The sequence below is a fragment of the Suncus etruscus genome, chromosome 15 (assembly GCF_024139225.1).
Source record: "Suncus etruscus isolate mSunEtr1 chromosome 15, mSunEtr1.pri.cur, whole genome shotgun sequence".
Classification (NCBI taxonomy): Eukaryota; Metazoa; Chordata; class Mammalia; order Eulipotyphla; family Soricidae; genus Suncus; species Suncus etruscus.
The window spans coordinates 35,302,582-35,326,866 of record NC_064862.1 but is presented as its reverse complement, the minus strand read 5'-3'; the positions used below and the strand labels follow the sequence as shown (position 1 = coordinate 35,326,866).

The 24,285-nt window shown below is 45.2% G+C and overlaps 1 protein-coding gene across 1 annotated transcript in view; it reads right to left on the bottom strand.

Annotated features, from left to right (window-relative positions):
• DEPDC5 (DEP domain containing 5, GATOR1 subcomplex subunit) overlaps positions 1-24,285 on the bottom strand; it is a 181,826-nt gene that overhangs the window by 26,456 nt on the left and 131,085 nt on the right. The window contains exons 34-38 of the mRNA XM_049788917.1: positions 11,588-11,742; positions 8,527-8,604; positions 7,922-8,054; positions 3,910-4,018; positions 2,504-2,725 (exon numbers count right to left, since the gene is read on the bottom strand). Of these exons, the coding sequence (XP_049644874.1) occupies positions 2,504-2,725; positions 3,910-4,018; positions 7,922-8,054; positions 8,527-8,604; positions 11,588-11,742 (697 nt within the window). The remainder of the gene's footprint in view (positions 1-2,503; positions 2,726-3,909; positions 4,019-7,921; positions 8,055-8,526; positions 8,605-11,587; positions 11,743-24,285) is intronic.

Here is a 24,285-nt window from a genome sequence, read left to right as displayed (position 1 = left end):
CCTTAATGTTTACCTTGTTGCTTCTAAAAAATAGTCAGATCACTTGACGGCATAAAATGAACAAGCCTACTATGTGTTCTTTCAGGTGGGCAAGACTTTGATATTAAATCCTGGGGGTAGTGGGTGCTTAGAACAGCTCAGTTTTTCTTTTTTTTTTTTCCTTCGATTTTTGGGTCACACCAGGCAGCACTCAGGGGACCATATGGGATGCTGGGATTCGAACCACCAACCTTCGGCATGAAAGACAAATGCCTTACCTCCATGCTATCTCTCTAGCCCCAGAATGGCTTAGTTTTTTTGTTTGTTTATTTTCTGTTCTGGGGCCACATCTGGCGGCGCTCAGAGGTTATTCCTGGCTCTGTGCCCAGGAATGACTCCTGGCAGGCTTGGGAGACCAGATGGAATGCCAGGGATACATCCAGGTCAGCCCTGTGCAAGGCAAACATCTTAAATGCTGTGTTATCACTCCAGTCTGAATGGCTTAGGTTTATAGAGGAAGTATGAGGTATCTTGATCTAGACCTCAGGAGATAAGAGTCACCGGGAGAAGGAGTGATAGTACAGAGATCTAGGCACTTGTCTTGCTTGTGACCAATTCTCATCCCATCCCCAGTACTAGAGATCCTCCCTCTTCCAGAGACAACTGAGCACAGTGCTGAGAGGTCGCCACAGGGTGTGATACATTTTATTCCCAAATAAATACAGAAAAATACAGAAATAAAAGGTATTTTGTTTGTTTGGTATTTAAGCCACATTCAGCAGTGCTCATGGATCACTCCAGGCAGTGCTCAAGGACACTGAACCTGTGTCTGCAGCATACTGAGCAACTGCCTTAGGCACTGTCCTATCTGTCTGGCCCCAGATATCAAAGATGTAAAAGATAAGAATTGCTCCTACCTCACTTCTCACTCCCAATACCGAGTATGTGGGTCAGAGCATGTTAGGGACTAGGCATATAAAGAAGATGAACAGGATGGGTAGTTTATGGGACCTTTAAACCCACAATGCTGGCGCCTGGAAGGGGAATGCTGCCCCAGCAGAGGTCCTATAACTGCTCTATCTTTGCTCCCAGTCCTGGAAGAAACTCCGCTAGATGAAGAGCATTACAACAATGATGTTCATCCAGATATAGTAAGACCCTCAGTCTAGCCCGGAGAGATCAAGATAGTTAGGCATTTGACTATAGTATGTTGTTCTCCTTCAGATTACTGATTCTAAGCAATAAATACAGTATGTATATGGATAAAATGGTGCCAGAGTGATAGTACAGTGGGTAGGGAGTTTGCTTTGTCAAAGGCTGACCAGTATTTGATCCCCAGCACTCCATATGGTGCCCCGAGCATAGAGAAGAGTAATTCCCAAGTGTAGAGCCAAGAGTAACCCCTGAGCATTGCCCAAAAACCAGTAAGTAAGTAAACAGATAACTAAATACTGTATATGGAAGACAGTCAAGGCTCTCAGTCTCTGAGATTGTGAGCCCCTGAGCCCACATTTTCTTTTATTTTTGTCTCTTCTCTTAATCCTTCTGATATCCCTACTTCCAGCCTGTTCACCTGGGGTCAGTCCCCAACAAGGGTGAAAGGCAGGTAGGAGTCATCTTCTCCAAGTTCTTCTGAGGATCTGGAAATGGTGAGAACTTTTCACATTTCCATTCTGCCAGCGAGGTAAGATGCCCAGTTAGCTGGTATTTCCAGGCAGACTCAGAAGGTAGGTGGAATGTCACTGATGTTTCATCAGTTGCATCTTCTAGAGAACTGCCTTAAATTCACTGTGTTATCTCTGGCCCCTGAGACCTGCATTTTCTGAAGTGGCTCATAGCTCAGCCTCTCAATCCTATCTTCCATTTCCCATCAGATATCCTTTAATGCAATAAGCTGGAGCTGAGCCCTAGCTCAGGGCTGATAAAATTTAAAGAATGTCTGAGTTTACATATCCTGAGATGGAGGGGTTATTTGGGGAGGAAGGGCAGAGGTGAGGGTCATGCTTGGGGTATCTGGCAAAGACTATCCTTGAGGTCCTTTCTTCTGAGCAGGAAGGTCTCTGGACCAAAGCTCTCTCTCTTTTTTTGGGCCACACCCGGCGGCACTCAGGGGTTACTCCTGTCTGTCTGCTCAGAAATAGCTCTTGGCAGGCACGGGGGACCATATGGGACACCGGGATTCGAACCAACCACCGTAGATCCTGGATCGACTGCTTGCAAGGCAAACGCCGCTGTGCTATCTCTCCGGGCCCGACCAAAGCTCTCTTAACCAGCAATAAGACCCAGAGAACACTCTGATCCTGACATATTAAACACTGCACCCTGATTTGAAAACTGAATACTGTTTGTTGGTTGCAAAGACACAAGCCCAGTCCACTCAGTCAGCCCACAAGACCAACCAAGGAGTTGCCAGAGAGACAGCTCTGATGGCAGGAATATCATTTCTGTGGCTGCCATTCTCCTCCCTCTGATCCAGCTCCCCGAAGTCTCCCAGACTTCCCCAAGCCCCACCAGGAAAGTGTACCTAAGAGTGCAGCTGCCTGGCTCCGGCCACCAAAGCTCCGGCTGAAGGAGCTGTGCCTGCTTGCATACGAGGCGGGTCTGCTAGGCAGCCATGGCAGCAGGAAAGCGGGGATCTCTGAGTGCAGGAGCTCTTCAGCCACAAAGGCCACTTCAAACCACTTGCGCTGGAAGCTGGCGAAATCGTCCACAGCTGTCGTGTGCCAGGTGGGTTGCTGTAGGGCCCCTGGGAAAGCAGAGGAAAGAAAGGGTGCCATCAGCATCTATGCCTGCTTCCTCTCTAATTCAAAACTACTGCAGGCTCTGCCTGTGCAGCCACAGCACTGAATGCAAGAAGCCAGACCCAAAAAAGGCCACAGGGAGGCTTCCACTCAAATTAAATGTCCAATCTCTAGAGATGGAAAGCAATCAGGGAAAGGTTGGGAATGACTGCTAGTGAGAGCAGTTTCCATTCAGGGTGATGACACCAGTCAGAAATCTGACAGAAGTGATGGTAGAACAAAGCTATTGATAGTGTACTAGATAAAGGCCACCAAATTGTTCACTTAAAATGGTTAAATTTTATGTTATGTCAACATAGTGAAATCATCCAAAATAGATTATCCCTAAGAGTTTGGGAGATGGCTCAAAGGGCTAGAATGTCTGCTTGGCATGCAGGAGCTCTGGGTTGATCACAGCACCTGATTCCCTTAGCACTACCAGGAGCAACTCCCAACCACTGAATCAAGAGTAGTTTTGAGTACCAACAGGTGAGATCCAAAAATGCAAACAAACAAACAAAATAAATAGGGGTCAGAGAGATAGCACAGTGGTAGAGCATTTGCCTTGCATGCAGCCGATCCGGGACAGATGGTCGTTCAAATCCCGGCATCCTATATGGTCCCCTAAGCCTGCCAGGAGCGACTTCTGAGCATAGAGCCAGGAGTAACCCCTGAGCGCTTCTGGGTGTGACCCAAAAACAAACAAACAAAAAATGGAATGCTTTCAAGGGCTAGATAGTACAGAGAGTAGGATACTTGTGACTGACTCAAGTTCAATCCCTGGCAATCTATATAGCCCCAAGACCTGCCAGAAGTGATCCCGAGTGCAAAGCCAGGAGTAAGCCCTAAGCACCACTGGTATAGTTTTAAAACTACAATAGAAATAGATATTTCAAGATGACCCATAAAGATTTCCTTAAATATGCTTCCTTGGCCTCTTTTAGGGTTATCTTCCTTCCATACCTGATTCCCCCCAAACTGTCTGCAGCTTTGAGAAACCTCAATGAGTTTTGGAAATGCTTAAATACAGACACCCAAGGGAGCTGACAGTCTTGTCAACTCAGCATACAGTATTGCACAGGATCTGAGAAAGCTCCAAGTCACTGGAAAAACACCTGCCCCCGTGGGAGGCATCAGCTTCATCTCTGACCTCGGTCGGGTTCTTTGTCCATTACTATCTTGTAGAAATAGAAGCCGTAGATAAATGTCCGCCAGACTTCCCCAGATGCATGCGTGATGAGCTGCTCTTCCAGCATTTTCTAGAAGGAGAGACAATGAGACACTGAAATCTCTCCAGAGACAGTTTACAGGTATATCCCTCAGTTATGTCTAAAATTAAGGGAATGCCTGAAACTATCCCCTCACCCATTATCAGAAAAATGCTAAATACTGTGCCTGGAAAAAAATTACATTTAAAAAAACAAAAGTAAATTACAATGTCATCGGACATCTCAAACAAAAAGAAAAGTATAAAGTCTATAAAGACCATTCCACAGTCAAAAAAATATAAGGGCCAGAGTGATAGAACAGTAGGTTGGGTGCTTGCCTTGTAGGAGGCTGACCCAGGTTCAATCCTGGGCATCCCATATGGTCCCCAAAGCCAACCAGGAGTGATTCCTGTGCACAGAGCTAGGAGTAACTCCTGAGTACCACCAGGTGTGCCTCCTCCAGAAATAAAATAAGTCAATATTTTTTTGGGGGAGGGGGCACACTCAGTGACGCTCAGGGGTTTATTCCTAGCTCTGCACTCAGAAATTGCTCCTGTCAGGCTCGGGAACCAAATGGAATGCCAGGAATCGAAAGGGATCCATCCCAGGTCAGCTGTGTGTAAGGCAAATGCCCTACCTCTGTGCTACTGCTCGGGCCCCAATTTAACATTTTGTAACAATGATTTTGTATCTTTTTTTTTGGTTTGTTTTTTTGTTTTTGGGCCACACCTGGCAGTGCTTAGGGTTTACTCCTGGCTATCTGCTCAGAAATAGCTCTTGGCAGGCACGGGGACCATATGGGATGCCGGAACCAACCACTTTAGGTCCTGGATCGGCTGCTTGCAAGGCAAACAGCACTGTGCTATCTCTTCCAGCCTCCAAACTTTGTATCTTTTATATTAAAAAAAAAAAAAAAATCTCAGGGCGGCCAGGTGGGGGTTAAAAAAAACAAAATCTCAGGAGGCTGGAGAGATAGCACAGTGGTAGGGCATCTGCCTTGCATGCAGCCGATCCAGGAGAGATGCCAGGAGCGATTTCTTTTATTTTTGGGGGTTTTTGGGCCACACCCAGTGGCACTCAGGGGTTACTTCTGGCTCTGTGCTCAGAAATCACTCCTGGCGGGCTTGGGGGACCAAATGGGATGCCAGGATTCGAACCACCATCTGTCTTAGGTCGGCTGCTTGCAAAGCAAATACTCCACTGCTGTGCTATCTCTCTGCCTCCATGGGAGGAATTTCTGAGCCAGGATAGAACCTCGATTGCGATCTTTCCTTGGCTAGCACTTGCAAGGCAGACACCTTACTTCTAGCGCCACCTCGCTGGCCCCAGGTTTTTCAAATAATTTTAAGTTGACAAATAGTTTCTCTCTGTCTCTCTCTCTGTTTTTTGTTTTTTTTGTTTTGTTTTTTTTTGGTTTTTGGGCCACACCCGGTAACACTCAGGGTTTATTCCTGGCTAGGCGCTCAGAAATCGCTCCTGGCTTGGGGGACCATATGGGACACAGGGGGATCGAACCACGGTCTGTCCTAGGCTAATGCAGGCAAGGCAGGCACCTTACCTCTAGTGCCACCACGCTGGCCCCTCTCTCTCTGTTTCTTTCTCTCTCTTTTTGGTACTTTTTGGGCCACACAGGTGGTGCTCAGGGGTCATTCCTGGCAGTGTTCAAAGGACCATATGGGATGCTGGGGATCAAAACTGGGTTGGCTTCATGCTAGGCAAACACCATGCCTGCTATGTTCCAACCTCAACATATAGTTGCTTAAAAAATCTTTTTTAAAGTAGAACTAGGAAGATTACTCAGAATCAACGTTCTACATGCAAAGAGTCTTGGGTTTAATCCAGGCCCTACATGGTTCCAGCTTCACTGGGAACCAAAAGTTTCTGAGCACCACCAGGTATGCAATTCAGCCCATTAAAGGGGCTCTGAAGTACATTTTTTATATGTAAAAGCCCCAAATTGAATCTTGGGCAAGACAAGTCACCCAAGTCCTTCTGGGAATATCTCTTTAGTACTGAGAACCCCCAAAATAACATTTTAATATATAACAGAATAAATTACAATATTTCTGGTATTTACTTATTTGATACCTGGGCTTACTCCTGGCTTTGTGCTCAGGAATCAGGCCTGGCAAGTTTAGGAAATGATATGCAGTGCTGGGGATTGAATCCAGGTTTAATCTTACTATGCTAGTGTCCCACCCATTGTACTATCTTCCCAGTCCCCTTTCTAGGTTTTTTATTAAAAATATCTAAAGGGGGGGTGGAGAGATAACATGGAGGTAGGGCATTTGCCTTGCAAGCAGATGGACGGTGGTTCGAGTCCTGGCATCCCATGTGGTCCCCCGAGCCTATCAGGAGCGATTTCTGAGCATAGAGTCAGGAGAGGCCCCTGAGTGCTGCTGGGTGTGATCCAAAAACAAAAAAAAGAAAAAAAAAATCTAAAGAGGCCGTGGCTGACCCAGGACAAACCTGGGTTTAATCCCTGGCATCCCAGATGGTCCCCCAAGCCAGGAGCGATTTCTGATTGCATAGCCAGGAGGAACCCCTGAACATCTCTAGGTGTGGCCCAAAAATAAACAAACAAAAATCTAAAAAGAATATAATGTATATTTAAGAGATCTTACTTTAAATAAAGGGAGCAATTTTATTATTATTTTGTAAAGTGTTTATTGACTCAAAAGCATGCTTTTATATCTGTCTGTATTAATATTTGTATCTGAGATAATTTAAACTGCTGATTGCGTTCCATTATGTGAACAAGAACTGTGATTGGGGGCAGGGAAGAATGTAATTATAGTAATCAGGCAAAAGTTATGCAAAACAGCCTATACTGGTCTATTCAAAGAGAGAACTGAGGGTTATATACTGACCAATTTAATTACGGAGCCTATATTTTAGCACCGACAAACCAGCTGGTCAGGAAACTACCCATCTCCACCGAGAGCCAGAATAGTGTGAACGCCTCATCCAATTAAATCTTGCCAATTCTCTCCTCTCACGTTTTATTCCAGTTCTCAACTGTGCAACTAAGAATTCAGACACTTATTATGGTGTACCAGGTGCCAAACAACATACCAGGCACCAATGACATGGAAATGGATGATAGAGTAGTCTCAGGGGTTGGAGAGATAGTACAGTGGGTAAGCCGTTTATTTTGCAAGTGGCCAGCCTGAGTTTGATCCTCAGCATCCCATATAGTCCCCTAAGCATTGCTAGGAGCTATACCTGAATGCAGAGCCAAGACTAAGCCCTGAGCACCAGTAGGTATGACCCCAAAACAAAACAACAAAATAAGGTGGCCCTGTCCTCAAATAGTCCAGAAAAGGCAGAAGGCAAATGACACCAAGACACATTCTCTGATGAGTCTGACAAGTATATACAGAGTGTACATAGTTTTACACTGAGGCAGTCTTTATTCAACTCAGTCCTGACTGAAGCACTGAGAGGGGAACAATGGGCCAGAGGTCAGTGAAGGGCATTCCCTGGGAATACTCTCACAAGTCTAGAGGTTCAAAAGCATAAAGTTCCTGAGCCAGAACAATAATATAGCAGCAGGTAGGAAGCTTGCCTGACATGCAGCTGATCTGGGTTTGATCCCCAACGTCCCAGATAGCCCCTGAGCACTGCCAGGAGCAATTCCAGAGTGCAGAGCCAAGAGTAACCCCTGAGCACCGCTGCATGTGGCCCAAAAACAAAAACAAAAAGCATGAAATTCCTTTCATAACATTTCAATTCAAATAATAAAAGCTGCCAGACTTTTAAGTCAAAGCAGGCTGTCTTTCAAAGCAAGACCTCTTTCATCAAGAGCTCCAGACACTTCTCACATGGATTCAAATCAGGTCCTTCCCCTAACCTGCAGACATTGTGACTAAAAAGCGCACAAACTTCAGTGGGAGGCTTTGCATCTTGGGCAGCTGAGTAGACCCTTCTGCTGGCCCTGCCCTGCTATCTCACCTGCATGATGTCGATGGCCATGGCCTGCGTCTGCACCCCATCCACGTTGTTCACCAGCCAGTGCACCACCTCTGCACTGATGAAGCAGCATGGCGAGAGGCCCTTCTGTTCAGAGAGCAGCTGGATGCCTGTCCTATGAAGGGTGATAAAGAGCAGAAAAAGATGATAAAGGGCTCCAACTACAGCGCTGAAGTCTGACATCTGAAGGCCCTGACACAACTTCTCAACACTATCTGTAGACCCAGGAGACTCCTGATAATGAAACAAAAGAGGTTGTTGGGGGGAGGAAGGGGTAGTAGACTAAAGGATCTGATCTTCGAAGATGCTCTATACTAGTTAAGTTTTTTATGAAGTAATTTGCATAGTTATTTCATTTAGCCCAAAACCCCAGTCGGTTTTTCCCCATTTTATAAACCAAACAAAAGTTTCAGAGAGGTTAAGGAAGTAGCCTGAGATCTCACAACAGGTGAGCCATAGTCAGTATGGACCCACCTACCCAAAGTGCTTGAGCACAGCCTGCAGGAAGCCCCACAACAGCCAAAACCCCACAGCATGCACGTTGAGTGTGCACACACGTCAGTGCGTGAGCAAGAGGAGCCACTTACGAGGGGTGTTTCATGGCTTCCAGGATCTCGGCCAGGGTAGAGGAAGATGTCAGTGAGCTTGCAGCCAGCTGCTGAAAGCTAAAACAGAGCCTCAAGTCAGCAAAGCAACAGGTTGCAATCACCATCAAGTATAAAAATAAATCCACAAGCTGCATTTCTAACCCCAGGTGAGCTGGTCTGAAATAGGATCACATGCAAATTAATAAACCAAACCAGTCAGGAAAGAATCATGAAGTTGGGTGGCTTCACCTCATGGTCTCTCTGGGCCCACCAAAACCAACTATCTTTATTGACCAGTTCAAATTCAACTGGTAGGAGGGTCCAGGGAGAGATAAAAGTATGTATCCAGGTGGACTTTTACAAGTCAAAGGGCTTGGTGTAAAGGAAGAAGATGGGGAATACCTTTGTTTTGGGTAAAACCAAGATGTAAACAACAGATACAAAGAAACCAGGAATAATCTTTGTTTTGAGTAAAACAAAGTATAAGAGCACAAGTCTGGGGCTGGAGCTGTGGCTCTAGAGGTAAGGCCTTGCCTTGCAAAAGCTAACCTAGGACAGACCGCGGTTCAATTCTCTGGCATCCCATATGGTCCCCCAAGCCAGGAGCAATCCCTGAGCATCACTAGGTGTGGCCTAAAAACCAAAAACCAAACCAAACCAAAACAAAACAAACAAAAAAAACAGGGGCCGGGCAGTGGCGCTAGAGATAAGGTGCCTGTCTTGCCTGCGCTAGCCTAGGACGGACCGCGGTTTGATTCCCCCGACGTCCCATATGGTCCCCCAAGCCAGGAGCGACTTCTGAGCGCATAGCCAGGAGTAACTCCTGAGCGTCACTGGGTGTGGCCCAAAAAGCAAAAAAAAAAACAAAAACAAAAAAACAAACAAACAAAAAAAACAGAGCACAAATATGAGAGGCTGGAACAATAGTACAGCCAGCCCAAGTTCCATCCCTAGCAGATGGTTCCCAGTGTCAACAACAGTGAAAACATGAGACTCAATCTTTAAAAACCAAAATAAAAAGGGGCCTGTTATGTTGGCAGGCTGGGGGTTAGGATGTGGTTGCATGGGATGGACTCTGGGAACATTGATAGAAGGTAGGTTGACCTTGGTGGTGGGATTGGTCCTGAAACATTGTATGTCTGAAGCCCAACTATGAATAACTTTGTAAATCACAATGGTTTACATAAAAATTAAAAACAAAACAAAACAATGGTATCAACACAGGCTAAGTGGAGGGTGTTGACATTAAAGACTGCAGAACACCAACATCTTATTTGAACCCAGGTTTTTCTGACTCCAGACTTCAAATCATTCTAGAAAGTCCTGCTTGAATTTCTTTTTTTTTTTTGGGGGGGGGGCCACACCCTGTGACGCTCAGGGGTTACTCCTGGCTATGCGCTCAGAAGTTGCTCCTGGCTTCTTGGGGGACCATATGGGACACCGGGGGATCGAACCGCGGTCCGTCCTAGGCTAGCACAGGCAAGGCAGGCACCTTACCTCCAGCGCCACCGCCTGGCCCCTGAATTTCTTGAAGGTAGTATGATTCCTTAAAACAACTTAATACTCACAAACTGAGCCTAGGTCAACGGGCATGGCCAAACATGGCCCCACACATCGGGCCAGTTCATGAACTTATCTGTAAATTCTGTAGGTTCTTTTGTTTCCTTGATCCAGGATTCCACAACCACTAAAATATTTCAGGATCTCAGGGATTTTTCTGTTAGTTTTTTTGTTTTGGGGCCATACCCAGAGGTGCTCAGGGGTTCCTCCTAGCTCTGCACTCAGGATTGGCTCCTGGCAAGCTTGGGGGACCATATGGAATGCTGGGAATCAAACCCAGGTCCGTCCTGCATCAGCCTACTGCTGTGCTCTCTCTTCACTCTCCAGCCCCTCAGTTTGTTTTTTTTTTTAAAAGACCTTTCTTTTTAAAGGCCAGTGACCCTAGAAATAAACTTCTGCATGAAGCCCTGCGGTAAGTGTGTGAACAAGAGGCCATTCCATTTGTGTGATGTCTTCAGTGTCAGAGAAATCAGCTTCTGTGATGTTTCTAAGACACAGCTCAAATTCCTGAGAGGCAGTACCAATCCCAATAAGTTCTTTATCACAGCAGGGAATCAAGTCTGTCATTTTCAGTCATTGGCTTTGATTTATATAATTTTAGATCTCACCTCTAGCTCTAACATCCCAATTCGCTTTTTCTTACAAGAGTCGAAAGCAAGGAGGAAGCAGAGAATGGAACACAGATACCCTTCCTGTGCACAAGAGCCATTCTTATCTCCCCCTCAGGCAGAAGTGAAAAGCCTGGGGATTCAGACAGGAGGAGACAGAAAGTAGAAAAACTCAGCCTGCCTCAGCCTCTCTCAAATCCACTCACCAGGCCAGAGTAATCAGCTGCAGGGTTGCCAGAGGCAGGTATAAGCAGCACAAAACATAGGTTGTTGAGGGAAGAGAGTGACTTGTGAGGAGGGTGGACTGTCCCAGTTTTGCTCTCAGGTGGCACAAAAGTCAAGTCTCTTATATCATTCAGTGAGCCAACAAGATCAGATTGAGGCAAGAATACACAGCAAACACAGGAGGGACGAAAATGAGAAAGGAAGTTTCTTCAATCTGCCAAGAGCAATTGAAAGCTAGAGCGCTTCTTCAAGCAAATGAGACCCAAGCAGCCTCTCTTTGCCTCCCTGAAGATTCGGGAAGCCATAAAAAATCGTCATATTCGATCAGCAGCAGCAATCCTTTTCACCATTCCTTGGAGTGGAAGATACTGATGGTACTTTGTCATATGGTGCTCAGGACAGATTTGTTCTGGCAGTTTCCTGAAGCCCTCTCCTGGCATTTTTTTTTTCTCTTGATATTTCTGTGTCATATGGGGTTCTTTAGCCTGTAGTAGGCAAGGCAGAAGCCCATCCTCTGCTGCTCTCTGGTTGGCCTGGGGAGAAGGAGTCCTTGAATAGAACTCAATCCAGGCAGAACATAAACCTAGGACTCTGGACTTCTGACTTCCACACTTAGAATGCCCCCACACCCCACCCAGGAGCTTAATTTGCACTGTTAGGAGTCTCACCTGCTCTCACTGGGGTTTGTGGAGGTGAAGCCCTGTTCTCCCGTGTTCTGGGAATTCCCAACAGTCTGGCTGTTGACTCTGTCCACAGACTGGCCTGCACTTATGCCCAAACTGGAGCTGTCCAGCAGTGGTGCAGCTGTCTGGTCCACAGATACCTGAAATAGATTTAAAAATTTACAATCAAAACAAATGCATAAACAATAACAACAACAAACATCTCTTCAGGGCTGTTAATATGCAAAATTCCTTTGTTTTTCTCACTTCTGTCCCACTGGTGCCCGAGTCTATAACTGATACCCATTCTTGGTATCTGTGCCACCTTCCATCAGATTAGTGAAAACTCCTGCATCCTCAATAAAGAGAGTCCAGAGGTCAGTATTTACCATAATTTCTAAGACCAAAGAAATACTTTATGGACCTGACTCAAACCCCAATATTTATAGTAAAGAGAAACTATATAGAAATTGGCTCAGTGGTAGAGCACTTGCCTTACGTGGATTAATCCCCAGTGCCACATAAATACAATGTATAAAATAAGAAAATAACTTGAACTTGACTAAGAAAGAATAAAGAAGGTAGGAGGAAGGCTCATTCCTAATGAGAGGGAAAGACAGTGGGTCTTTCATGGTAGGCACCTCCATTTACCAGGGCTTTCCCTTTCCTGCCCCTATCCTCCATTTCTGTCAGAAGTAAATAGCCTTCTGATAGCCCAGGTACCTATGATCCATGAGCTCCCCTCTCACTTCCCCTGTGGTTTCTCCTCTGGCAACTCATGTGCACCTCCAAGAAGTGCCTTCTGCTGCCCTCACTCAGGTACATGCACAACCCCCAACCTCAACTCAATGAGGGGTCTAACAGTCTCCTGACCATCTATCTCCCTGACTGCAGCCTCTACCCCAAACTGGGAATCACTCCCACTTCCATCATCCTACAGAACAGCTCCAATTCCACTGCTCATTTACTTGGACATTCTTCATGTCTTCCCATGAGCTACCCAAAGAATCTACCTAAGGGTTCTGTACGACCATGAAGGAAGGAGTCCTGTACAAATGGCACCAACTTGTGCTCCCATGAGCTCTGCCTGCCAAAGGTGGATTTTATTTTGCCCACGTACAAATAAAAAACTCCTCACCCAGGGAGTCCTTTTCCCACTACACACAAGAAGCCCATCCAACTTTGAAGGTCATTTCAAAGGTTGTTCCCCTTCTCAGTCACTCCACATTAGGCCCCAGAGAGAAACCATCTTTTCCCCTAAAGACCCTAAAGGTCCTTCCTGGAAGCTGCCAGATGCTGCCTCATATAATGGTGCCATATACTTTCTTTAAGTGTCCTGAAGAGCAAGCTGTATCCTCCACAGCAAGGACATGAAGAGGAGACAATAAATTCTGCTGGAGCATCTTCTGGAATAATATACAACTCCCAGTCTCTCAGCCCCACCTCCTATGGTGTTCCTTTTTTTTTTTCCTTCTAAGGTATTCTTGAGTACTTCCAAAATGGAGTCCGAGAATATCAGATTTTTTTGTTAATTAAAAAACAAAAACAAAACAAAAAAACTTCTGGGGCCAGAGAGATAGCATAGCGGTAGGACATTTTCCTTGTATGTGGCCAACCAGGACAGATCCCTGGCATCCCATATGGTTCCCCGAGCCTATCAGGAACAATTTGTTTTTTTTTTTTTTTGGGGGGGGTCACATCCGGCGGCAGCGTTCAGGGGTTACTCCTGGTTCTGAGCTCAGAAATTGTTCCTGGCAGGCTTGGGAGACCGTATGGGATTGCCGGGAATCAAACCACCGTCTGTCCTGGGTTGCAAGGCAAATGCCCTACAGATGTGCTATCTTTTCAGCCCAGGGAGCAATTTCTGAATGTAGAGCCAGGAGTAACTCCTAAGAATTATTGGGTGTGGCCCAAAAACAAAACAAAAAACCCACTACCCACAAAACTTCTAAAACAGGGAAATTCAACCTCTGCACTTTTGACAGTAGGGTACAGATAAGTCTTTTGCTGGTGGGGGTGAAGGGAGACTATCTTATATACTGTACAATGTTGAGCAGAAACCTCCAAAATGTAATACTTCCATTTTTTTTTTGACATATCCCAGTGATGACAAATGAAAATGTCTTCCAGATAATAAGAAATGTCCCCTGGGAGACAAAGCTAATCCTATTTTGGAAAGAACCATTTTGTTCTCTCCTGTAATAGAGTCTATGATTTGCAAAAAGAAAAAAGGAAAAGGGGGGCATCCAGACACTGTGATCATTATCAATACAGAGAAAGGCAGTAAGATACAGCTTGCAGTTACCAATCACCATCTGCCCCTCACCACACGACTTAGCAACAGGTACAATGATACTGTAAGGTTCAGTTAGAAATGGACAAAGGGGATCTAAACCTGTTTACTTGCATAGGACAACGCTTTGCTATTGCCTTTCAGACCCCTGCATTGGTTCACTCCTCATCTACCACATCCTGAGAACCGCCCTACCTGTCTAAACTGAGGGGGCTCCAGCAACTTACATTATTTCCAAAGTTCTCTTTGCAGTAGGGATTTGGTTAAAGAGCTACCTCCTAAACAATGGCTTTGGGAAAAGGACTAGACAATATATATTTTATTTAGGTCCTGTGAGCTACATTGCCTTTCATGCTATTCAATGGAGCATGAAAATGCCACAGCATTATGTAAATTGAGGGGCATGACTCTGTTACCACAGGATTTAGCTCCCTAATTTCCTTATGCCTGCTCTGTATCACACAATATCCACCTCCCACAGGCTGTACAAGGCATTTTCTCAGACATTTATCACCAAGAAAAAATTCTGCCTTTCTGAGCAAATGGCTTCTCTTTATCTTATGACCACTCTGGATCCTAAAACAGATGTCTCCTATCTTTCTTTGCTACCAATAGCTCAGGGCTGAATTTAGCCTAAAATTCTAGGTAAGACACAGATTATATCCAACATTTTTCTGAATTTACCTGTCCAGAATATTTTAATTCCAGTGATTGCATTCACTCTCCCACCTATCCATAATCTACCTGAAAAGATCTGAATATAGAGAAAGGGAAGCCCGAGGAACAGAAGGGCAGTCTTTTCCAGAGATTTGCGAGAAGCCAGGTGAAGGGAGTGGTTGGTTTTAGATGCAGTTCATCTTAGAAACTTCACCCCAAATCTACATGGGACTGGAGAACTTAGGCATTGTCTTGCACTCAGCCAACCCCAGTTTGATTCTCAGCACTGCATGTGGTCCCCTAAGTACTCCAGGGATCATTCCTGAACATAGAATCAGGGATGGCCATTGAGTACAGGTGAATATGGCTCAAATGAAACTTCCCAAAACAAAATAAAACAATCTTCCAGATTGAGCTGGTTTGTCTGCAACTCAGTGGCAGAGCACATGCTTTGCTAGAGCGCAGTCCTACGTTCAATGCCTGTCTGCCTGCCTGCAACACACGCACCCTCACCCACCTCCCACATTCTAAATCTCCCTAATAGAAATTCCATTTAATTAAGTAGATTCTCTCTCCCAGGAATTGTGGTTCAATTCCACCCTGTGCCCTTCCTCTTTTGAGTGGGTTTGGTTTAGTGACTTGATTCTAAGGAATGTATAGAAAGAGAAACCACAATTTCACAGTGGAGTTATCTGACAGATACCACATCAACATATCCTTTGATATGAAGGATATATATGCTTTGATATGAAGCAAAGAGAAAGATACCGGGCCGGAGAGATAGCACAGTGGGCGTTTGCCTTGCAAGCAGCTGATCTAGGACCATCGAATCCCGATGTCCCATATGCGCCCCCCCACTGTCTGCCAGGAGCTATTTCTGAGCAGACAGCCAGGAGTAACCCCTGAGCACCGCTGGGTGTGGCCCAAAAACCAAAAAAAAAAAAAAAAAGAGAGAGAGAGAACGATACCTCATCTCTGGATTTCTTCATTTTTCTGGAGTAACCCTGGCTCTGCACTTGGGAATTACTCCTTATGAGGCTTGAGGGACCATATGGGCTGCTGAGGATTAAATGGGGTCAGCTACATGCAAGGCAAAGTGCCCTACCCTCTATACTATCTTTTGAGTACCATTTCTGTAGTTTTTTTTTTTTCCAAAACTCCTAATTTGCAGTCTAACCAAGAAAAAAAACATCAAATTAGATTCAAAGGCATTCTAAAGAACAACTGGCCAAGATTCCTTAAAATTGACAGTTCCTGGGAATGGAGTGGTGGCACAAGTGGTAGAGTGTGTGCCTTGCATGCTCTAACATTGGAAAGACCATGGTTCGATCCCCCGACATCCCATAAGGTCCCCCAAGCCAGGAGCAATTTCTGAGCACATAGAGAAGAGTAACCCACACCTGGTGTGGCCCAAAAGAACAACAACAAAAAAAAAATTGACAGTTCATGGGGCCGGATTAATAGTAAGGCAATTTGCCTTGCATACGGCTAACTCAGGATGAACCTGGATTCGAATCCTGGCATCCCATATGGTCCCCTGAGCCTGCCAGGAGTGATTTCTGAGCACAGAAACAGGAGTAACCCCTGAATGCTGCTGGGTGTGACCCAAAAACCAAAACCAAAACCAAAACAAGCAATGACTGAAGGGGGTGGGCAGGAAGCTATAGACCAAAGAATATTGAGAAGATCTCGCAGTCTAAATGTGAGGCAGGTGTCCTGGGCTGGATCCCAGAACAGAAAGGGGAAATTAACAGAAAAAAATTAAGTGTAACATTTAGTTAATGAAGCAAACCCTTATCAGTAATACCAATTCTGGGTCTCTTCCCACTTTCCTGTACATTCAAAGCTGTGGAGAAGGCAGGAGAGAAAGCACTAATAGAGATGCTCTGAGACAGCACCAAACTCAAAAGATGCCATCATAGGCCAGCCTTCCAATTCCTGTGTCCATCAGAGGCCCCCACTAACTTATGTTGGGGGATAGCCACCTTGAAGTTGCCAGACCTGGCAGCCCAATTCTCCAACTATGCCAGAGCAAGTGGAGGTGACAGTGATTTGTCTTACATGAAAATAAGTGGGCTAGTTCCTAGTTCCAGTTACTTGGCTCTTCCAAGACACTTTGAGCACTGTAAAGGGACCCCAGAATCCTATATACATCTTCTGAAGCTACAGAATTCTCTTGGCCATGATCTTACTGGGCCAGCTCCATAGACTCACTCTTTTATGGAAAGAGATATAAACCAACCTGTGAAAAATCATGGGTACACCAGCCATGCAGCTGAAAGCTAGAAACAATCAGACCAAACTTCAGGTATACCAATATTTGGGATGATATCACCAGGGCTTCTTGGACTGACTGTGGGCACCCTCTCCCCAAACCTTCTTTCATCCCAGAAGCCTGAGCTATAACTGTCACCCCACCATTCCCCATCTTCCTGTGTAATCTTACCTGATGGTAAGACCAGCCCATTTCTGGGAGGGGTCTTTGAAAGCTAACAGCAGTGCTGCCTCAGGGGTGTAAAAGGATTCAGCAAGATGAGGCAGGAGGGGGCCGGGCGGTGGCGCTAGAGGTAAGGTGCCAGCCTTGCCTGCGCTAGCCTTGGATGGACCGCGGTTCGATCCCCCGGTGTCCCATATGGTCCCCCAAGCCAGGAGCGACTTCTGAGTGCATAGCCAGGAGTAACCCCCTGAGCATCACTGGGTGTGGCCCAAAAACCAAAAAAAAAAAGATGAGGCAGGAGGAGTTGGCAGCATGGAGGGATAAGAAACGGGTTGAGGTGCAGGACTGCTGATGGAGCCTGCTTAAAAGGTTAGCTTAGAGGCCACACATGGTGGCTATGGCTTGTAATAAAACCTTGTCTCTTGAAACTTCATGACTGCCTGTGGATCATTTCCCCACCGATATACCCTGAACCAGCAGACCCGCAGGCCAGGCCAAAAAAGTCGCAGGCTCTGGGCTGGAGGAGAAAGGCCTCACCCTCCATCCACCACCATCAAGGACTCTATAATATGTAATTCTACAATAACCACATCAACAAATGCAGTAGCCATTTTAGCATTGAACCAGCTCCATATTCTCACTCTTTATTCGAACAAGACATAAATCAAACCATGAACAACCATGAGTACACGGATCACACAGCAGAAAGCAGGCAATCCCGGGAGGAGAGGGTGGACCAAGCCCCTGTCCTGCTGAAGCCATGCCTGCTGCATCCATAACCCAGAATCACTGTTTTGCCTATGGCCCTGCCTGAGCACCCCTCTAAAATTCTCTTCGGGGACAGCAATCTGACCAAACTTCATGTATGCCAGTATTTGGGCTGCTATCACCAGGGCTTTTTTTTGTTTGTATGTTTTTTTGTTTTTTTGGGCCACATCCGGTGGTGCTCAGGGGTTACTCTTTGCTATCTGCTCAGAAATAGCTCCTGGCAGGCACGGGGGACCATATGGGACGCCGGGATTCGAACCAACCACCTTAGGTCCTGGATCAGCTGCTTGCAAGGCAAACACTGCTGTGCTATCTCTCCAGCCCCCAACAGGGCTTTTTTAAGACAAGTGTGGGCACCCTCCCCCATATCTTCCTTCTTCCAAAAGGCCTGGCAGCTGAAAACATGTCCCTTAAAGCGGCAGTATCAGTAATCGTGCTTTGGATTTCTGGACTTCATTTGTTTGATACTGTCATCCAGAATGAACAACTAACAAGAGTTTACTAATCCTTCTGTCACTGTATTAATGACTTCATAGGAAATAGAATAATTTTTGCAAATATGCTTGCTACTATACTTTTTTTCATTCTTGTTTTAAATTTTTCTTTCTTCTTTTCCTTTTTCTTTGTATTCTTATTTTAAATCTGGAAACAGGGGCCGGAGAGATAGCATGGAAGTAAGCCGTTTTCCTTTTATGCAGAAGCTCGGTGGTTCGAATCCCGGTATCCCATATGGTCCCCTGAACCTGCCAGGAGCGATTTCTGAGCGTAGAGCCAGGAGTAACCCCTGAGCACTGCCGGGTATGACCCAGAAACAAAAACAAACAAAAAAAATCTGGAAACAAAAAAAGCAAACTACAAGGGCCCGAGAGACAGCATGGAGGTATGGCATTTGCCTTGCATGCAAAAGGACAGTGGTTCAAATCCTGGCATCCCATATGGTCCCCCTGAGCATATAGCCAGGAGTAACCCCTGAGCGCAGCTGGGTGTGACCCAAAAACCAGAAAAAAAAAAAAAAAGCAAACTACAAAAACAACACCCTCAGCATAGCAGGAACACAGCAAAAATGATGAGGACAGTAGAAACCCACCAAATTAAACAAGTAAAAACAACACGGAAGACTACCAGTACCAACTGGTTCTAAATTCTCAGAGAATGATTTTAGTTGCACCATGCTGAGGATGTTTAATGAGTTAAAGAAACGATGGCGGGGCCGGAGAGATAGCATGGAGGTAAGGCGTTTGCCTTTCATGCAGGAGGTCATCGGTTCGAATCCCGGCGTCCCATATGGTCCCCCGTGCCTGCCAGGAGCGATTTCTGAACCTGGAGCCAGGAGTAACCCCTGAGCACTGCTGGGTGTGACCCAAAAACCACAAAAAAAAAAAAAAAAAGAAACGATGGCATAGTAGCGAGGCACAAGAATTTGGGGCCCGGAGAGATAGCACAGCGGCATTTGCCTCGCAAGCAGCCGATGATCCAGGACCAAAGGTGGTTGGTTCGAATCCCGGTGTCCCATATGGTCCCCTGTGCCTGCCAGGAGCTATTTCTGAGCAGACAGCCAGGAGTAACCCCTGAGCAACGCCGGGTGTGGCCCAAAAACCAAAAAAAGAGGATAGTACAGTAGGTAAGGAGCTTGTTTTGCATGCAGCCAACCTGGATTTGATCATAATCATCCCATATGGTTTCCCCATGCACCACCAGGACTAACTCTTGGTGCAGAGCCAGGAATAACCCCTGAGAATTGTTGGGTGTGACCCAAAGACAACCAAAAGATTATGAGCAGAAATGAGAAAACTAAGATCATAAATGATAGGAATGAAAAATATGGCAAGTGATATTAAAAGAAACCTCTGAATTATGGCAACGTTGAAAAAGATCAAAGTGCTCCATGATGAGAAGATTCGAGAAAACAACAAAAAATTTAAAAAAAGTCTCAAAAGAAATAAGCACACCAGAGGCCAGGAAAAGAGTACAGTAACAAATAAAAATCACTATAGTTTCTGAATTACAGGAAGACAAGTTCAGTGAAAATCCACTAGCTAAAGAAATAATAGCTAAGAATTTCCCACAACTGAGTTCAGGCACAAAAATACAAGAGGCCTAAAAGGTCCCAGCAAAATAACAGAACCAAAAAGAAAAATTCCAAGACACACTTTAATCTGAATGACAATAGCCATAGACAGAGAGAATATTAAAAGCCACAAGATCAAAAAGGAGCTTAAATACAAAGCAAAGTCCAGAAGATTCAAAGCAAATCTATCAACTAAGACTCTATAAGCCAGAAGAAAATGGAGGCCTATGGGAAAGGAAAAAGAAAACTCAATAAAATAAACACCTTACGAAAAATACTGAAAGCTAAATTATCATTCAGATTTGCTTTGAATATGAATATTCCTCAAAAAACTGGACACTGAGTTCTGTATGATCCAGCTATACCACTCCTAGGGATATACCCTAGGAACACAAAAATATAATTCAAGTATCCCTTCCTCACACCTATATTCATTGCAGTGCTATTTACAACAGTCAGACTCTGGAAATAACCAAGATACCCTTCAACAGATGAATGGCTAAAGAAACTGTGGTACATTTACATACACAATGGAATATAATGCAGCTGTCAGGAGAGATGAAGTCATGAAATTTTCCTATATGTGGATGTACATGGAATCTAATATGCTGGGTGAAATAAGTCAGAGGGAGAGAGATAGAAACAGAATAGTCTCACTCATCTATGGGTTGTAAGAAAAAAAATTAAGGACATTATTGTAATAATGCCCAGAGACAATAGAGATAAGGGCCAGAAGGACTAGCTCTAGCTCATAATATGAAACTCACCACAAAGAGTGATGAGTGCAGTTAGGAAAATAATTACACTAACAACTATCATGAAAATTTTTTTATTTTTATTTTTTTTGGGGGGTGCACACCCAGCAACGCTCAGCGATTACTCCTGACTCTACGCTCAGAAATCGCTCCTAGCCGGGCGGTGGCGCTGGAGGTAAGATGCCTGCCTTACCTGCGCTAGCCTTGGACGGACCGCGGTTCGATCCCCCGGCGTCCCATATGGTCCCCCAAGCCAGGAGCGACTTCTGAGCACATAGCCAGGAGTAACCTCTGAGCGTCAACGGGTGTGGCCCAAAAAACCAAAAAAACAAAACAAAAAAAAAACAACAAGAAATCGCTCCTGGCTGGGGCCGGAGAGATAGCATGGAGGTAAAGTGTTTGCCTTGCATGCAGGTCAGTGGAGCGAATCGCGGCATCCCATATGATCCCGAGCCTGCCAGGAGAGATTTCTGAGTGTAGAGCCAGGAGTAACCCCTGAATGCTGCCGGGTGTGACCCAAAAACCAAAAAAAAAAGAAAGAAAAAAAAGAACTCGCTCCTGGCAGGCACAGGGGATCATATGGGATGCTGGGATTTGAACCACCATCCTTCTGCATGCAAGGCTCCATGCTATCTCTCTGGCCCCCTATCATGACAATCTTTTTTTTGGGGGGTCACACCCAGCGGCGCTCAGGGGTTACACCTGGCTCTATGCTCAGAAATCACTCCTGGCAGGCTCAGGGGACCATATGGGATGCTGGGATTCGAACCACCGACCGTCTGATTGCAAGGCAAACCCCTTACCTCCATGCTATCTCTCCGGTCCCCTATCATGACAATCTTTTTTTTTTTTTTTTTTTTAAGTTTTTGGGTCACACCCGGCGGTGCTCAGGGGTTACTCCTGGCTGTCTGCTCAGAAATAGCTCCTGGTAGGCACGGGGGGACCATATGGGACACCGGGATTCGAACCAACCACCTTTGGTCCTGGATCGGCTGCTTGCAAGGCAAACGCCGCTGTGCTATCTCTCCGGTCCCCTATCATGACAATCTTAATGAGTGAGAGAAGTAGAATGCTTGTCTCGAATACAGGCAGGAGTGGAGGAGGAGGGGGGGGCATTCATGGTGGGGAATGTTGCACTGGTGAAGGGGGGTGTTCTGTTTATGACTGAAACCCAACTACAATCATGCTTGTAATCATGGTGCTTAAATAAAGATTGTATGGGAAAAAAAAGAAAATGCCTTTAGTTTTAATGCCATGAAGTGTTTTGTCTATGTTTTCTTCTATATACCTTATGGTTTCAGGCTTTGACAACACTGAACAAAGTTCCATTACTATCTTGTTGAGAGTATTTTATAATGAATGGGTGTGCCATGGAGACAGATAATTGTCATGGGATTTAGTGTCATCTTTTTGCATTTGGTATATCTGTTGATCTGTCTTGTCTTAAAGTTGACCTCTCAGCTTGTCTTTTTTTTTTTTTTCTCATGGTGGTGACTACTCAATTTGTCTTTTAAGGCTAGGTTTGAGTATGTAAAGTTTCTGAGCTGTTGTTTATCCGTGAAGCTAAGTATCCTTCCTTTAAACCTGAATGTGAGTCTGGGTGAAGTAGTCTAGGCAAAGAATTCAGTTTATTAAGTTTTGACACTATATCCCAGCACTGCCTTTGGGCCTTGAGGGTTTCTTGTGACAGATCTGCTGCAAATCCTAAGAATGCTCCTTTGAATGTGATTTCTCTTTTTAATTTTGCTGCTTTCAATATTCTATCCCTATCTGTGGGATTTGTCATTGTGACTAGGATGTGTCTTGGGGAGCTTTTCTTTTATTTTTTCTCTTATTTTGAGGGCCACACCCAGCAGTGCTCAGGGTTACTCCTGGCTCTGCGCTCAGAAATCGCTCCTGGCAGGCTCAGGAACCATATGGGAGGCCATATCTGGCAATGCTCAGGAATAACTCCTAGCTATGTGTTCAAGGAACAGTACTAGGGTCTTGCAGGAACCATATATGGTATCAGGGATCAAAGCTCAGGTAAGTAGTATTTAAGGAAAGCACCCTACCTGCTATACTGTATCTCTAGCCCCAAAAGTTGAGGTAACTTTTTGTTGTTGTTTTTTGACTGCACCCAGTGGTGCTCAGAGCTTATTTCTGGCTCTGCACCCAGGGATCACACCTGGTGGGATTCAGAGGACCATATGGAGTGCAGGGATTGAAACCAATTCAGCAGCTTGTGAAGTGCCCTACTCACCATACTATCTCTCTAGCCCCTATGTTTATTTAAAAAAAAATCATGTGGGGCCGGGAAGGTGGCGCTAGAGGTAAGGTGTCTGCCTTGCAAGCGATAGCATAGGACGGACCGTGGTTCGATCCCCCAGTGTCCCATATGGTCCCCCAAGCCAGGGGTGATTTCTGAGCGCATAGCCAGGAGTAACCCCTGAGTGTCAAACGGGTGTGGCCCAAAAACCAAAAATAAATAAATAAATAAATAAATAAATAAATAAATAAATAAATAAATAAATAAATAATCATGTGTCTCTTGAACCTCCCTTGGTAGTTATTTACAATGTCTCCAGATATCTCATCTCTCTCCACTATTTTTTTTTTGGTTTTGGCTTCACACCTGGCAGTGCTCAGGGGTTGCTCCTGGCTCTACACTCAGAAATCACTCCTGTCAGGCTTGGGGGATCATATGGGATGCTGGGATTTGAACCATTGTCCTTCTGCATGCAAGGCAAATGCCTTCCTCCATGCTATCTCTCCGCCCCCCTCTCCACTATTTCTAATACAAATTTTGTGTTCTTACCAATTCTAACCCAGAAGCTGTGAGGATATCAAAGTATTTATAAAACAATTCCCTTCTTCTAGCACCTTGATTTTTTTTTTTTTTTTTTTTTTGGTTTTTGGGCCACACCCGGTAACGCTCAGGGGTTACTCCTGGCTATGCGCTCAGAAGTTGCTCCTGGCTTGGGGGGACCATATGGGATGCCGGGGGATCGAACCGCGGTCCATCCAAGGCTAGATTTTTTTTTTTTTTTTTTTTTTGGGTTTTTGAGTCCCATCCAGCAGTGCTCAAGGGTTACTCCTGGCAGGCTCGGGGGACCATATGGGATGCCAGGATTCAAACCACCATCCTTCTGCATGCAAGGCAAATGCCTTATCTCCATGCTATCTCTCCGGCCCACCTTGATTTTTTTCAATGTTACATTCTAATTTAAATCCACACTGTTTTAGAAAAAAAATGTTTTTTTGGTGACTGGAAAGATAGTAGAGCACTTGTTTTGCACACGACTGAACTGGGCTAGATTCCCAGCAACCCAGATGGTCCCCTGACCATGGCCAGGAGTAATTCCTGAGTGCAAAGTCAGGAGTAACCACCGAACACTGCTGGGTTTGGCCCATGAACAAAATAAAATAAAAAAAAATATATTTTTCTGGTGGTCTGTTAGAAAGTAAAGATTAAAATTATGTCCGGGGCCCGGAGAGATAACACAGCAGCGTTTGCCTTGCAAGCAGCCGGTCCAGGACCAAAGGTGGTTGGTTTAAATACCGGTGTCCCATATGGTCCCCCATGCCTGCCAGGAGCTATTTCTGAGCAGACAGTCAGGAGAAACCCCTGAGCACCGCCGGATGTGACCCAAAAACCAAAAAAAAAAAAAAAATTATGTCCAACCCAGGTCAGTTTTAAGCCAAAAATGTAATATTCCTCTCTACTCAAAAGTCAGAGATAGTTGG